Consider the following 15,623-nt stretch of genomic DNA (forward strand, 5'->3'; position numbering starts at 1 on the left):
ACAATTACATTTCAGCTTCACCTGCTTTCTTATTTGCTTGGTTAATGACATGGAAAAAAGTTTGTTCAATTTTAACAGGGGAGCAATGCGAGCAGGATGATAAATTAAAAGTATCCGGTGATCTTGATCATCATTATTTTTGTACAAGATTATTATCCTATTCATTGCTGGACACAACAGTACAGTTTGTATAGCTGACAGAGATGCACCAGGGCTGCCAACTCTCACGCATTGGCCGTGAGACTCATGCATTTTATTGCCACCTCTCATTTTCTCACGCTGTAATACACTTAAAGTTACTTTTGATTTGTTTTATGTATCTGTTGAGGCTTAATAAACACTTTTAGGATCCATAAATTAGGTCTGCAGAGACAATAGTGATTATTCAATTATAATAAGTGTTGATCTTTTATTTACGCAGATGTGGACACGCTGCACGTAATACACTACTGAGTCGCACTCGTTTCATTCGTTTTTTTTTTTGTTTTTTTTTAACTTGTCCTGTCCAACAGCTAGGCAGGCAGATGAGAGCTGAGGGCCTCTTGTGTTGGACATATTTTACTTTAACAAGAGGGGTTATTAATCTTCAGACAAACCAAAGGTGTGACTGAAAAAACCCCTTTTGTAATTGAGGCCAAACTTTATTCATTTCAACCATGATTGAAAATCTTTGGTGTTGGACCGGACGGAAAAGGAAAGAAGGGAAGAAGAGGGAGGGATGTCAGAGGGGGGGGGTGATAGTGAAAATATTATCAATACACCTGCTAGCTGCAAAAAATGTTCACATGTCAACATGTACACAAAACAGATAGTGTTCACGAACGCATACCTATGCCTTTAAACCAACTAGTGTGAAATCTTTCATTCATTCAATCATGCAAACTATAAGTGCAAAGGTGAGCTAACACCTGTGCTCAGGTGAGTGTTTATGTTCTTCTAAAATGGATGGTGGAATGTGAAAAGAAGGAGGAGGAGCGCCCAGCCACCCCCACACCCAGACCCCCGCCGCAGCAGCAGCGGCAGCCGGAATTCCCCCAACGCCACACGGGAACAGGCAGGGAACAACCGCCCCCCGGGCGACCAAGACCGCCACCCAGGCCAGGGCCAGCAGGACCGCCGCGAGGCCCCCAGAGCCAGAGAGCAGGGAGGCGCGGAGGGAAAGAGAGTGCCGCCCCAGCCCAGCCAGAAAAGCAGCACCCCCGCCGCGCCGGAAGAGCCCAACGCAGGGCCCCACCGGAGAAGGACGCCCACAGCCCCAGACGAGCAACCCACCACCACCCAGGAGTTCCGGGCAGCCCCCCGCCCCAACCCCAGATACGAGCCAGGACCCCCCAAGGGAAACCCGCTCCGCACTCCAGGCAGCCACCCACCCGGCCCACGGTTGGTCCAGGGAGGAGCAAGGCAGGGGCCTGCCGCCCCCGCCCAGGAGGGGGGAACCCCGGGGAAAAAAGGGTGGCCCACAAGGGGTGTTATAAATATGGCCCGACCAGGCTCGGCCATGTTGGAAGTTTGGCGGGGCCCAGCGCTCAGGGGCAAGGACCAGGACCCACCCCCCACGGACACGAACACCCCCGGCTCAGGTGTAATATGAACCCCCCCACCGTGCGGAGAGAGCACCGGCGGGCCCGGGGAGCCGGCACCCAAGGGACACGGCCGCCATCGCCAAGGGGCCCGCACCCCCCACCAGGGAAGGGGTAGGGGACAGATGGACCCAGGTCCCACCTTCCTTGCAAAATGTGTGTGCGTGTATGTATGTTTGAGAGGGTGTGTGTGTGCATGTGTGTGTGTTTATGTTGGAATGTATATATTGAAGGGGGAGGGGTGTGTGTACTAAGGGGGGTGCAGTTAAAATTGGCGAGTAGGGCACTAAGCGGACATCTCCTGATTACTCACAGTGATGTCCCCTCACCCTCCCCACCAAGGGGCCCTAAATGTCTAAGGTGCGGTTAAAATTGGCGGGTAGGGTGCCAGGAGGACATCTGCTGCTTGCTTGCAGTGATGGCCAAGCACCCCCCCTACCAAGAACCCTACATGTCTAAGGTGCAAATAAAACCGAAAGAGGGGGGGCCCACTCCATACGGCAACCATAGGAGGGGGGCCACTGCCAAGTAGCCCCCCCCCAAGGTGCATCGCAGGCTAGACCCCCCACCCCCTCACCCTAATATGAGGTTATATGAGGAAGGGGGTAAGTTGGGGACAGCTGGTAGACTGTCCCCCGGTGGTCAAACAGCTGTCCCCCAGCCCCCCCCCCCCAGCAAAGGGGCCAGGGCCACCCAGCCCAGGGGCCCCACCCCCGGAGGCGCCGACACCCTAGGCCCGGCACCACCCACCCCACACAGAGAGAGAGGAGCCAGAAAGCGTTGCCCTCCCCCCGGAGCAAGCCCAGGCTCCCACCCCCAGACGCCGGCCCTAGAGGAGCTCTGGTCAGGCCTTGACGGGACCGAGGAGGCCAACCGGCCGAGGCAACCACCGATTGCCTCAGCGGAGACCCCGACCCGTTAGCCCCCCCGACCCGTACCAATAATGGCCCCCCCTCCCCCCCCAGAACGCCCCCCCACAGGACAGGGCCGACAAGCCCCCCACCCCACCCCCCGCAGCCGAAGCGGATGACACCCAGAGCGACCGGGGGCCCCGTTTAATATAAACATCAAGAGTCCATCTATTATGATTTCAAATTTTCCAGTTATATATTTTGAGTGTTTATTATAAAAAGTTCTAAAAAATATTGACAAATTTTAGTAGCCTATTAAGTAGTTTATTTCAACTTAAGTATATCGTAAACCCAATGTAGAAACGCAAAGAACGTTTTTTATTAAATGGGTTACCAGAGCGAGCAGTGCAGAAACACTGGTTGTTAAAGTCTTAGTCACATGCTCCGGGCTTTTGGGTTTTCTGGGTCAGCAATGATGCCGACAAGTGCGCGCAGGTGTGTCTTTCTGTTCCTTTGTAGCTCGTTCCGCCACTTTAAAGGACATCAAATTTCTATTTGCCATTGTCGTGCAGGTAAGTGTATTGTCAAGTCTTTGTAAGGATGGTGTCATACTCACGCACAATGGCTCTCTGGCCGCGCGTAAATGCTTTACGCAAGGGATGTGCACGTGATACGCACCTGCACGTGGGAGTTCCACACAAACTACACTCTGATATTCTAATTTTTTCAATTCTAACAGCCAGAGTGAGCAAAAAGAGCATGTACCTGTTCCTTCGAACAGCACTAATTGGCTTTCTGCGCAGTTCCCAAAGTCCATGCGTCTCACCCACTTTACTCTTATAAAGATGGGATTTATGGATCTTTGGAGGGAGCCCAATCTTTTCGATCAATTCATTTCAAAGAGCAATTCAAAATCATCAGCTCATTTGGCTCTTTTTATATTTATTAACTTTTAAAAAGACAGCCTGGAGTTTATACATGTTATCCTAGAAATTATCAGAGGATTGCTGGGTTGAGATATGGATTAGAATAATACAAATACAGATTTCCCTCCAATATTTCAGTTTGATATCAGTTATAGTTTGACATGTGTGGACAAGATGGATTCATTGTAAACATTCCACTTCCATATCCCTCTGAGTTGATAGTGAGATCACTATTAACCCTTTGTATAAAGAGTGTGTTTGTATACTTCAAATTATGTTGTTATTGCAAACACTAAACCATGGGTGTGCAGCCTTTAATGCTAAAAGAACCATTTGGTAAAGTCTTTACCGACAAAACTGAGTGAGTTATGCAAAATCTCACCACACTGTTAATAGAAAACACTTTATTTATGTTTTTGTGGGCATCAAGCTCTTTATTTTTAACATGTAGCTTTTGAATATTTACAATAATGAAATTATAACAGTCTTATATTTTATAAGGCTATATAACAGTTTTTTTTATTTTACTCTGACAGAGCACATATAAGTTCCTTTCAAAATAAAATTGTGTCAAAAAATACTAATAAAGCAGTACATTTATTTGCATTACAAAGCAAGTTTGCAACTAACTTAGCGGAACAGAAACTATAGGTACTGCTGTTCAGCAGAAGAAAAAAAACATAGCTTTTAACTTTCTAAACATAAACAGTTCTGACAAAAGATTTAAATTTTATTTAACTCAGTCATCTGACATGTGCATTTTGGAGGATTAATAAAACGCACAAGGCCTCTTAATTTAGTGTCATGACAGAAGTGGTTAAAACAAGTTTATTTTACTGTTGTAACCTCATTTTAAAGAAATAAACTCAAATAACAAAATGCAACTAACAAACCCATTATTAATACACAATAAGAAACACATCCGGCTATTTTGAATATCCATGCAAGAACTTTTGATGAAACATTTGAACACAAAAGCATTTTTAACAAAACAGATCACACACACACATTCAAAAAGTCATGACTGCAACTCCTGAGCAGGGTAATAAATGGCATGACTTTGTCATAACACCCAGTCAGGTGTGCATCAACAGTGAGAAAGGAGGTGTCCTAGAACCTCCTATTTTAGAATTACTTGGTTATTGATGACTAAAATACACATCTGAAAAAAATAATCTAAACAAAACATCCTGGGCAGTGAGTCATGTGCCTATAGTGAACGAAAAATTGCATTAACCTATACTTTAAAAAAAAAGAGAAAAATAAGTAAACCAAAATCCTTCAGAGCTTATTTGTATGTGATTTATTTCTCACAGGTTACATGACCCAGACTGGTCCACAGACTTGCCTCCATTGTAAAGCTGGTCGTGGTGCTGCTGCACTCAAATATAAAGGGGGCCTAAACAAAACCAAAACCAGCAACAGCTTGGCCATGGATGGAACTTAATCATCAATAATGAAAATCAGAACAGTGGGCCTTGAGCCATGTTTCAAATGAGAGACATCCCCTGAAATTCTCAAAGCTTCAAAAAAGGTTACAATCCAGAACAAATAAAGACACTTATTTTTGCTAAATGCCTTGTGTCTTGTCTTAAAATTAGTATGTAGTTGTGAAGGAATTTTTTTTTATAGTTATGTTTTTCTTTAATGTCTAGATGTATTTATCCGACAGTAGTTTAATTTGTTTGTTTCTCTTGTTATTAAGGTTGATAATTTAGGTGTTACTCTCATTGACTGCATAAGATAACGGGACTGAGTGACCCTGCCCCCTTTGTGTCATAGGCTCCTGCTGGCTCCATATACTTCTACAGTCATTCTATTGGTCAGAATACTCATTCAGGCTCTGATACCTTTTTTAACATCTTCTTGCTAATCCTAATTTCTTTTCATGATATTTTTCTTTGTTGCAAGTTATATAAAGTTAAAAACTGCCAATCAGATGGCTCAGTAAAGCATGTGATGCCTACTGGCTCCCACCTCCAACGTATGAAAAGTTTGATTGACAGATTCTCCCAAGCCTGGGGTGTGGACTTCCAACAAGCTCACTCCTAATTGACGACAGTAGTTGCCATGGAAAGGTTGAATTAGCAAAGAAACATTGACTCAAATCAACTCGGACCAATCACAGCTCTCTAACCTTATCTGGCTCCAAATGGCGGTGTCCGTATTGTGTAAAAATGGCGACTGAATTGACTTCATTTGGTTGAGCCAGAAGTAAACCACTTTCTATAGGTGATGTCACATTGACTCAGTCCAGTTCAGCACAGTGTCCTGGGTGTTTTCCACATTTGCCTTGTCTATGCACACCTGATTCAGCTCATCATCAGGTTCTGCAGAAGCCTGACAATGACAGTCATGGCAGATAGGTTTGTTTAAATCAGACTGGATTGAAAAAATGCAGTATAGTGTGTCTCAAGGACCAGGGTTGGGAAACACGGTCTTATACAGTCAGTGGTTGCTCTTCAAAAAGTTATTTTTTTTATTACTATTCAATTACCGGCAATCAGTTCTTTACCTTGTTGTGCTTTATTTCCTTATTACACTTTCACAAAACTTCTGTACACTTGACTCACTTCTGTACACTTGACTCACTTCTGTACACTTGACTCATCTCATGTCTTGGGTGGTATGAGTGACTTTTTCTTTCTGAACTGAGTCTCACTCCAAAGTTTTGTGAAAAGTTGGCAGCCCTATGTACACTCGAGTGCAGTATGGGGAATGTTTTTGATGTCATAAACACTATCTATTTTTCAGGTTGACTAAAGAAAGGTATATTTATTTGCTTTAGATTAGCAAGTGAAGCTAGACTTTGTAGTCTATGCACACACAAGCAGACACTGAAATCATTAACTCTGTTTTCAGGTTTTGGTTTCAGGATCCAAAACTACAATATTCTTATGCTCTTTTTAGTTTTTGCCAGTTTTAGTGACGGATGTTGGCCTTGATTCAGAAATGCATCGAGCTCCTGTAGTAGTTGATGCTGCTGGAAAGGTTTCCTTCTGCCATGAAGATTGCCCTTTAGCTGCTTTTGCTTCACAGTTGGAGAATGCTTGACCACTCTGAACTCCCAGTTTTTCTTGTAATGTTAAAAGCAGGTGTTTTTCTCAAACTTGCGGACCTCTTCTTGACTTTTGGCATTCTTGTTAGCTGCAGTTTTATAACTACATTTCCCATTAAGAAAAGAGTTCACTGAAGATCTATTGCTTTCCTCTTTTAGCCTTCTCTTACTTTGTAATAATTAATTATTTATTTTCCAGAGTGCTAGACAGCTGCTTAGAGCAGACATGGCTTCAGTCTGTTGGGAGACGGTAAGAAATTCATTTTTCTATGAAGCAATTTCATACTTTTTCTTAATTATCATTTGTATGCAAACTGTTACAATAAAATAAAGCATTTTTTTTTACATCAAAGAAGCAGGTTCAAATTTGTAACAAGTTTTACTTGTCAATGTGCAAAAAAAAAGAAAAACAACATAGAAAATTTGGAGAGTTATTTTCTTTGCATGTTGACCAAATGTTGACCAAAACTGTCCAAACTTGTGCATTTTACTTGCAATACAAAAACAGTTACATTTTATGCAATATTGAGCAGCACAAGAATGAAGAAATATTGAATAGTTTCAACAAATATAAGTAATTCTCTGTTGAGATCTTTACTGCACAGACAGTGTTCACAGCTTTTATTGTTCCATGATGTTTTTTGCTCATCTTCTTTCTTTTTTGCCATTGAATTATTATGTAAAAGGGGAAAAACGAGCAATTGCACCACAACACTACCCTTACTGGTTTTAAAGAAAAGAACCAGTAAATATTAAAACACTTTCTTGTTAGCGTTTTTTGTATTGTTATCACTTTGGTTGTGATAAACTTAAGCCAACGTTAACCCATGAAAGCAAAGCAGAAATTAGAACCTGCTGTAATTTAGACTGCAGAGTGATGAATGAGTGAGATGAGGGCACGTTTATTACATCCTTTAAAAAAAAGGCCAGTGTAATGAATATAATAATCCATGGTGTGTTGACAAGATGGTGTAATTTTTAAAAAATGCACAAAGATCATGTAATCGAGCTCTCTGGCTTAAAGGCCTGAGCGGAATTACTGAAGCTTAACAGAATGAGCTGAGACAGGACCCTGCTAATAAGATGCAGCCCCCACTAATAGGAGCTTTAGAGGATATACTATATAGGCAGAGTGAGGTTATCAGAGGTTTATAATTGTCTGCCTGCAGCATGGTTAAACTGCTGCGATTACTTCATGCATCCAGTCTTTAGGACTAACTCTGACAGCAGACCATCAATTCTCGCCAAGTCCCTTCCTTAACGCTCCAAGCCAACCTCTGACTGGTCGTTTTTTTCCATACTTCCTGCTTCCTTACAGCCTCACAATCATTGCCCTTTTTTCTCCTCTTGTTTTCTGAGTTATTTTGTTAGTTTTTCAGAAAGGAACCTGTGCCAGACTTTTTATAAAGTTTTTTTTCTTTTTTATTTTGAGATGTAGGTGATTAAACTTCAAACGAGAATCTTTAAACGCTTGACAGTTCAGAGTCAAACATGCATGTAATTCGGTCCCGTGTGGACCATTGAGGGTTTTTTGCCTCTCAGATAGAGAAGTTGTCAGTCAATATAAAGGCTGCTGAGTCTCTCCACATCTTCAAGGCACATACTGAAGTGCCCCTAAACAATCTAGTCACTTCTACATGACCCCCGCAGTGCGTTTATCACTTTTCCTCTTTGATAAGAGTACCACAAATAAATGTAAACTTTGATTTATATTTTTTTTTTTGCCTTTCCTTATCTAGTATTTTAACTGCATATCATGTTGCATTGCAGAAAGACTAAAGATTAATAAAATGATTAGTGAGGAGAACAGATCAGTAATGATCAATTGCATACATTAATGCAATAATGGTGGCCCTGAATCACACCAACAAATCACTCAATGCAAAAACAACAAAAATTCCAACCACAATTAAAAAAGGAAAAATAAATAAGAACAAAGCTAAATTACATTTTAAAATTTTTTTTTTTTTTTTACAAAAACCGAAACACAATTCCAAAAAATGATATTCCAAAAAACAAAACAAAAGTGAGTTCCAGAAATCAAAATAAAAGGTCAAAAAATGAATGCCTGCATACTAATAACGTTTTAAGATTAGTACGGATCTCCCGTATTATTGCTTTATACCAGTTAACTTTTGTTTGAAATGATGGACAAACATCATCATCTAATTAGCAATGTCCCATTATACTTACCTTTTCCAGGTTTTGTATTGTTGTTATGATCTTCAATATGTTTTTGCATTAAGTGGTTTATGACTTCAGGGCCACCTTATATAAATGTGAAAAGCAATAGCACATTATTATGATGTTTAAGACAAAACACTGATCAAAAAGGGATGCAAAAGCCAAATAAACTATTTTCCTCTTTCCCTTTCCCCTCCAAGCTGTGTTTTCTCATTTCTTTCTTTGTGAAATGACATGTTTCTTGGAAAACCATCTTCTGAGATAATCAATCAGAAGCTCTAAACTGCTTAACAATCCCACGGGACTTGATGCTTCCTTGTTGTCATTGATGAGTTTGTGAATTATATGTTCTTGTTTATAAAAAGGTGTGTGTATGTGTGTTTGTGTGTGTGCATGTAAGCAAGCGGGCCATTTTCCCTTAAGAAGTTAGAGAGACCTCGGTCGATACAAGCTACAAATATCAATCAAAAGTATGGATCTTCCATTGCTGCACGTCTGTGGATAATTGCCAATAAGAGCATTGTAGTTGGAAAAGTGTTATTCTATATTGTAAATCAGTTTAATCCACTTCATTTTCCTTAAATTCCCTTTTCAGCAAATGCATCAAATGCATAAAAAAAGTTGCAGAAATCAGAATTTTTAATTGGAACTTCATTTAACTTAACAGGTTGGACAGAACTTTAAAGAAGGCAGAAGAAATACATAGGCGCACAGAGACTGAAATCCACTATCTCATGCAATGCTCATAGTTTGCAAGTTTTGCATAAGGTAACAAGGCAATATATAAGGGAGTTTTAAATATAACTGTGCTATCTTGAGCTCCAATGTTGTTATTGAGAGACATGGAGAATGGTTCTGCTGTCTCTATGAATGTGTTGTGCTGTAAATTACAAAAGAGGGAAGAGATGCACTTGATTGAACCACATGCCTGTTTACCTTGAGATGTGTAAAACCTCTGGGTTAAGGGAAGATGTATCCTTCTCACTGTTTGGAAAAATTAACAGTTGAACACTACTGCTTTGTGTGTGTGTGAAATTGTGATCTCATATGTATTTATTTCTCTTTTAATTATGAATTGAACAACAGTGTGTTTTTAAAGAAAATGAAACCAAATATAGTAGTTTCTATAACTTATCATGGGCTCAGAGTTATCTAATTACTTTTCTATTGTTGCCACACTGTTAATGAGCAGCTGTTCTCAAGTTTTTTTTTTTTAAGTAAGCTGAAAATACTATCTCAATAAATAGATAGATAAGCTTTTAACATTTTTATCTGAGCAAGTCACAATTTTGACGATGGTATTGTTTTTTTTAAAGATGTATGTGATGGAAATAAAGATGGTCTGAGAGCACAACATAATCACTATAATGTTGAGGTAAAAATTAACAATCTGCAGCTTTTTCTTCTTTGATCTTTACACATTGCCCTAATCTTACATGAGCAATAAACATGATGAAGAAAATAAAATCCCTAATTTGCCGTATTTCATCTTCCAGTAAATACTCTCAACTCAAGACGTCAATCTTTGCCGGCCACATGGGTGACGCAGCAACCAGCAGACTTGGCTATTTCAGTACTGACTCTGAGAACTTTATGTGGGTTGGCTGTGGTGATAGAAAGAAATGTCCAGCTCAGCCATGTGTTAGAGTGTCCGCCCTGTGACTGGAAGGTTATAAATTCAATCCAGGCTGAGTCATACCAAATATTCTAAGATTCTGGGACCCATTGCCTCCCTGCTTGACACTCAGCACCAAGGGGTTGGATTGGGGGGTTAAGCCACCACATGATTCCAGAGCGCGGCTGTGTCTGCAGCCCACCGCTCTCCCAGGGGATGGGTCAAATGCGGAGAACAAATTTCACACACCTTTTTCTTTTCTTTTTTTTAATGGAAAGAAAGTATAAAGTGTAAAATCCAAATAAAGCTCAATCTTTTTTTAATTAGGTTTGAGAAGTGTTAGCCAAAAACTAAGTTGTTTGGCCTCTTAAAAATTATTATGTTATTATTTTTGGCCCACAGAAACAAAGAGAAAGTATCAGCAGCTACCTTCATTCTCTGTCTCTTAAACCCTCAAATCAAGTCAGAAATCATGGACTCTGACCTAAACTTTAACAGCCATATCAAGTCAGTAACATCAGCGGCATTTTACCATCTGAAAAACATTGCCAAAATCAAAAACATAATATCAAAGCCAGACCTGTAGATACTTATTCATGCATTTGTCTCCAGTAGGTTAGACTACTGTAACGGCCTGCTCACCGGCCTCTCCAAACGAGCTGTAAAACAGCTTCAGTACATCCAGAATGCTGCTGCTCGAGTATTGACCAGAACCAGGAAGTATGATCACATTAGTCCTGTGCTCAGGTCTCTGCACTGGCTCCCTGTACCTCAAAGAATAGACTTCAAAGCAGCTCTGCTTGTGTACAAGTCTCTCCATGGCCGAGCACCAAAGTACATCACTGACATGTTAGTGCCATATGAACCATCTCGTACTCTGAGGACCTCAGGGACCGGCCTCCTGTTGATTCCCAGAGTCAGAACTAAACAAGGGGAATCAGCGTTTCAATATTCTGCAGCTAAAATCTGGAACAGCCTCCCTGAAGTCGTAAGACAGGCCTCTTCTGTGTTCATGTTCAAATCTAGACTTAAAACATTTCTGTTTAGCCGTGTATATGACTGAAAGGTCCTATCTGCACTTTTCTTTCCTTACCTTCCTTTATTTTTAAATCAATTTTCAAGTTTTTTCTTTTCTTTTAAAGGAAATTTTACCTTGATTTTTTCTATGATTTATTGTGATTTTAATGCATTTTTCTGTTTTGTGAAGCACCTTGAATTACTTTGTGTGCGAATTGTGCTATACAAATAAACTTGCTTTGCCTTGCCTTGCCTAAAAAGCCCAAGTCCCAATTACATGAAACAAATTTATCAGTTTGTGAGAATGGTATTCTTAAAAAGCAGCCTTTTTTTTTCCCTTTTGGCTGTATTCAATAATTTTTTTCCTGGCAAAAGAATAAAGTGCATTAGGATATAAAAACGCATCCGTATTCTCCTGACTCTTTGTTCTGTCTTTAACTGCAGGGTATTCTACAAATCTCCTGACTGGTGTAGCAGCAATCCATCTCTGCCTAAAATATGACTTTAGCATTTCTCTCTTTAGAGCCAGCAGTCAATTAACTATAAATAGTCTGCTTCGCAAAATCCAAGGGAAATCACCAATTTTGTATAGATTTACAGAGTAACTGATATACATATTCGACTTTATAAGGGAGCTAACAGGGTAAGAGCCGGGGTAAAAGAGGTTAAAAGTTGTAAACACAGACAGAAGAAGGCTTGACTATAAAGGAAAAGGGAAGATTCCAGAATTATACCCTCTTTTCTCCTTCAACTACATTTGTACAGCAAGTGATTGGATTATCTTTGAAGTTTTTCAGTCTGGTAATGAATGAACCACCAGTGAGCACAAAGAGCCTATGGACTGTTCAATGTGTTCCTCAAAGGCACTTCATCATTTACAACAGAAAGCAAGGATCGAACCAGCAACCTTTCAGGCGACAAACGTCTGCTCAGCATCCCTCTAAATTACCTCCCTTTATGTGTTCAAACCCACCTTTGAGCAATGCAGTCAGGATTGCAAGGTCAATATCCTGGTGACCTTCTGAGCCCATCCGGAAAACTGTTATCTGAAAGGAGAGAAAGGAAAAACACATAAAACACAACTGGGAAAAAGAGTGATTTCTGTACAAACAAAACACAATAAAAGCCTTTTTCACCCCAGAAAATCGTTAAAGTGCAGTTTTAAGAATTTCAATTGTGTTAAAAATTGCAGTCAGTAGCAGAGCTTTGATTTGTAGAACACAACCGCTTGACTAACGTCAATGTAGTTAGAATGCAAAAAAGGAAATGCTGTAAAAAGTACACATTTCTTTCATTGGACTACATTATTCTCATTCCGCAGAATCTACATCTTATTAATTCAATGTGTAGAGGAAATACTGGACAGTATAAAAGAAGAGGAGTAGTAAAATGATAAATAGATTAAATAATTAATTAGATTGTTTTTTTGGTGTAATTCATTAGCATACCCAGCTTTATTCTTTCTTTTCTTTTTGATATCAGTAAAAATCAGGAAGACGGAAATGTTTTGTAAAAGCTGTGATCATCAATTCAATTACTCTAAGGCATTATTAGCTGCAATTACCAGATTTTCTTTAATGTATTCCCAAAAAACAATATTTGAAAAATTATGACCAAGAGAGAAGCCCCTGGGCAATATGATAGTTCTGTTACTTAAATCATGCTCCAGCACACATACAGGTGTTTTACAGTACATATGTGGGCACAGGCTCGTGTGGGCGCACGTGTGAAGGGCACCTTGTATGAGCTGTGTATGGAAAAATGTGTGTTCTGAATGCTTGATGAGCTCCTCCTCTAATCCTTACATCCCCCCATCCATCTCCTGGCAGCGCTCCCCCTCCCAAATGGTTTCACTTTGTGGAGCTCCAGGAATCTGCAAGCTTTGGTGCGGCGGTTGTTGCCGCTTCCCCTGGGCAATGCTGCAGTGTGGTGTGTTAACATTGCTTTTAACCCTCCCTCGGTCCGTCTGTCTCTCCTAACACAATCCAAACTCACCAGAATAATTCAATTGTGGAGAAACAGCTGAGCTGGCTCATTCATCATTTGCATTTCGAATATATGCGGCAGGTCGTCTATTTACCCTCTGGAAGTAATTTGTTAAACGGTGACATCGTGTATGTTCAAGTCCATGTTGAAGTTGGTAATGAAAAACAGAAGCACTTAAGGTAGGCTTTGAAAATGTGTGGATTCAATTCAGCTGAAAACTGGAACACAGTGAGATATTTGTAATCTTTTTGTGCAGAAGTCTGATAAGTTTCTCATAATGTTTCTCTTGTGTCTGTGGTGTGTTTTAATTGTAAGTTTTAATTGTGAGATCAGTGGCAAAATGGGTATTTTTTAAATAAGACTTTTGCTTGGAATGCTTTCAGACGGAAACCATGTGCTCTGTGCAAAAGCATGGCAACTTTGATGTTGCCTGTGCTTTTAAAAAAGTGACTTTAAAGGTCAAACTTTATGCATGCACAGCTATGATTGTCTCCCAAGATCAGGGGGAACACAAAAAGATGGAGGGAGGGGCTAATACTTGCAATTTTTGAGGACGTCTTCTTGTGTGGGCTCAAAGTCACCTAATTAGTGCAGATTTCTGTTCTGGCTATTTGCCCATCATTGCTTGTGGTTATTATTATAGCAGAACGAGGAGTTCCTCTTCACACTATAAATCTCCTTTTGTGCGCAAACAAGGGGATAGATTATAGAGCAATATGTGAAGATAACTGCACAAGATGTTCGTGATTTCCAATTATTTTATAATTATTCTTGTAATCTAAAAATAAAATTCTTCTTGTTGTGTTAAAATCACAAATCAAGTCACATCTTTCTCTAGCCTCTTTTTCCTCCTTTCTTTGTCTCTTTGCCTCATTCAGACACAACCCCAAGGTGACCCTTTGGAAATAAGCTACCTGTTATCACTACAGCTGTACGGTTGGGAAGCTGGGCAGCATGTCTTCAGTGACACTGCAATGATGCCCGTTTAATCTCTACAGTCCCACCAAGAGTGATCAATGGGTGAGAGCAAAAGATTGCTTTTCACGTGTCAATTTTTATCACGTCATCTACAGTAGAAGTCTGCTATGCTACTTACGAGCGAATAAGCTTAAATCAATGTTCTTGTCGTTTTACTGCTGGGATAAATTGCCAGATAAAACATCATTTATCAAAGAATTCCCTTAACTTCAGAAGTGTGAGGGATGCATTCAAATGACCATGAAGCAGCTCCACACAGCAGTGTGTACATTAAAATGCAAAACATGCATCTTCATTTAATGGGAAGAGAACCTGCTGATGTTAGTGAGCATTCAAACAATGTGGGAATGCAAACACATGCTGGTGGAGGAGTTCACTGTGGCTTTAAAAGTACATAAATAAACCATTTCTAGAAAGAAACATTTTTGGAGAGGGTTTTTCTTTTGGTGTAAAACATTCATACATGGGTTTATTTTCTGGAATGAGTGACAGAATTACAATCTTCAGCACAACCAGAGCAGCGAAATGAGAGAAAATTCATTTCCCTTTTCAGTAAAGTGATAACCACCCCTGCTGATAATAAACTGCCTCCCTCCTTGTGTCTCTGTTGGTGACTTCAACTCTACGCTGATGCTTCTCCCTTCATTTCTCTTCCACTCATCCCACTTTCACTGCCTCCCTCTCCTCTATTGTCTATTTAAGTCGATTTCTTCTTCTCTTCCTCCCACTTGATCTTAGTTTCTTTTGTCAGGAAAGGGAAGGGACACTGTGGGCTGGTGGTTCCTTCTCAATATTTAATCTAAATTAAACATATAAGGATGATTTTTTTTAATTATTTATGGCAACTCCTGAAATGCTAAAACTGCCAACCTGAGCATCTTCTTTCAAAAAGGAACAGCAGCTGGAGGATAACAGTCACCACTCGTTTAATTAAACAAAAATGTCTCTTTAAATACATTTGACAGAAACAACAGGCTTCAATAGTACTGAAAGGCACCAACTGTATTGCAGGTATGTTGAGAACATCTTAAAACATGGATATAGGAGGAAGATAATAACCCTCAAAGTTCTAATAGCAATTTTTATTGTGTCATTGAAATCTTTACATTTGTGAATTATTCAAAATAAGATTATACTGTTATGCAGATTTCTGTATTTCTTTAAATCCATACAGCTCTGATCTACTATGTAACTTTTTATGCAAAAGGTTTTAGGCTTGTATATAATTAATCAGACACACATGATATTGTAATACTTGTTTTTTCGCTCATTACAGAGTGTGTATGGTTTTAAAATGATCTGTTTCATGTTTGTGCTCTCAAGCAGAGACTCAAAAAGGTCAAACTGGATTCATGGATAACTGATCATCTTATATAATCACAGAACAAAGGAAATGTTTGTGTCTGTGGTCGTGGTGGGGGCAGTTAG

The 15,623-nt window shown here is 40.0% G+C and overlaps 1 protein-coding gene across 8 annotated transcripts in view; it reads right to left on the reverse strand.

Annotated features, from left to right (window-relative positions):
* The window catches only part of LOC100533512 (transient receptor potential cation channel subfamily M member 3), a 134,952-nt gene that overhangs the window by 35,405 nt on the left and 83,924 nt on the right, over positions 1–15,623 (reverse strand). For all 8 annotated transcript variants that reach the window (XM_020706024.1, XM_020706025.1, XM_020706023.1 and 5 more), the window contains exon 9: positions 12,205–12,277. In XM_020706024.1, the coding sequence (XP_020561683.1) occupies positions 12,205–12,277 (73 nt within the window). The remainder of the gene's footprint in view (positions 1–12,204; positions 12,278–15,623) is intronic.

The sequence above is a fragment of the Oryzias latipes genome, chromosome 9 (assembly GCF_002234675.1).
Source record: "Oryzias latipes chromosome 9, ASM223467v1".
NCBI lineage: Eukaryota > Metazoa > Chordata > Actinopteri > Beloniformes > Adrianichthyidae > Oryzias > Oryzias latipes.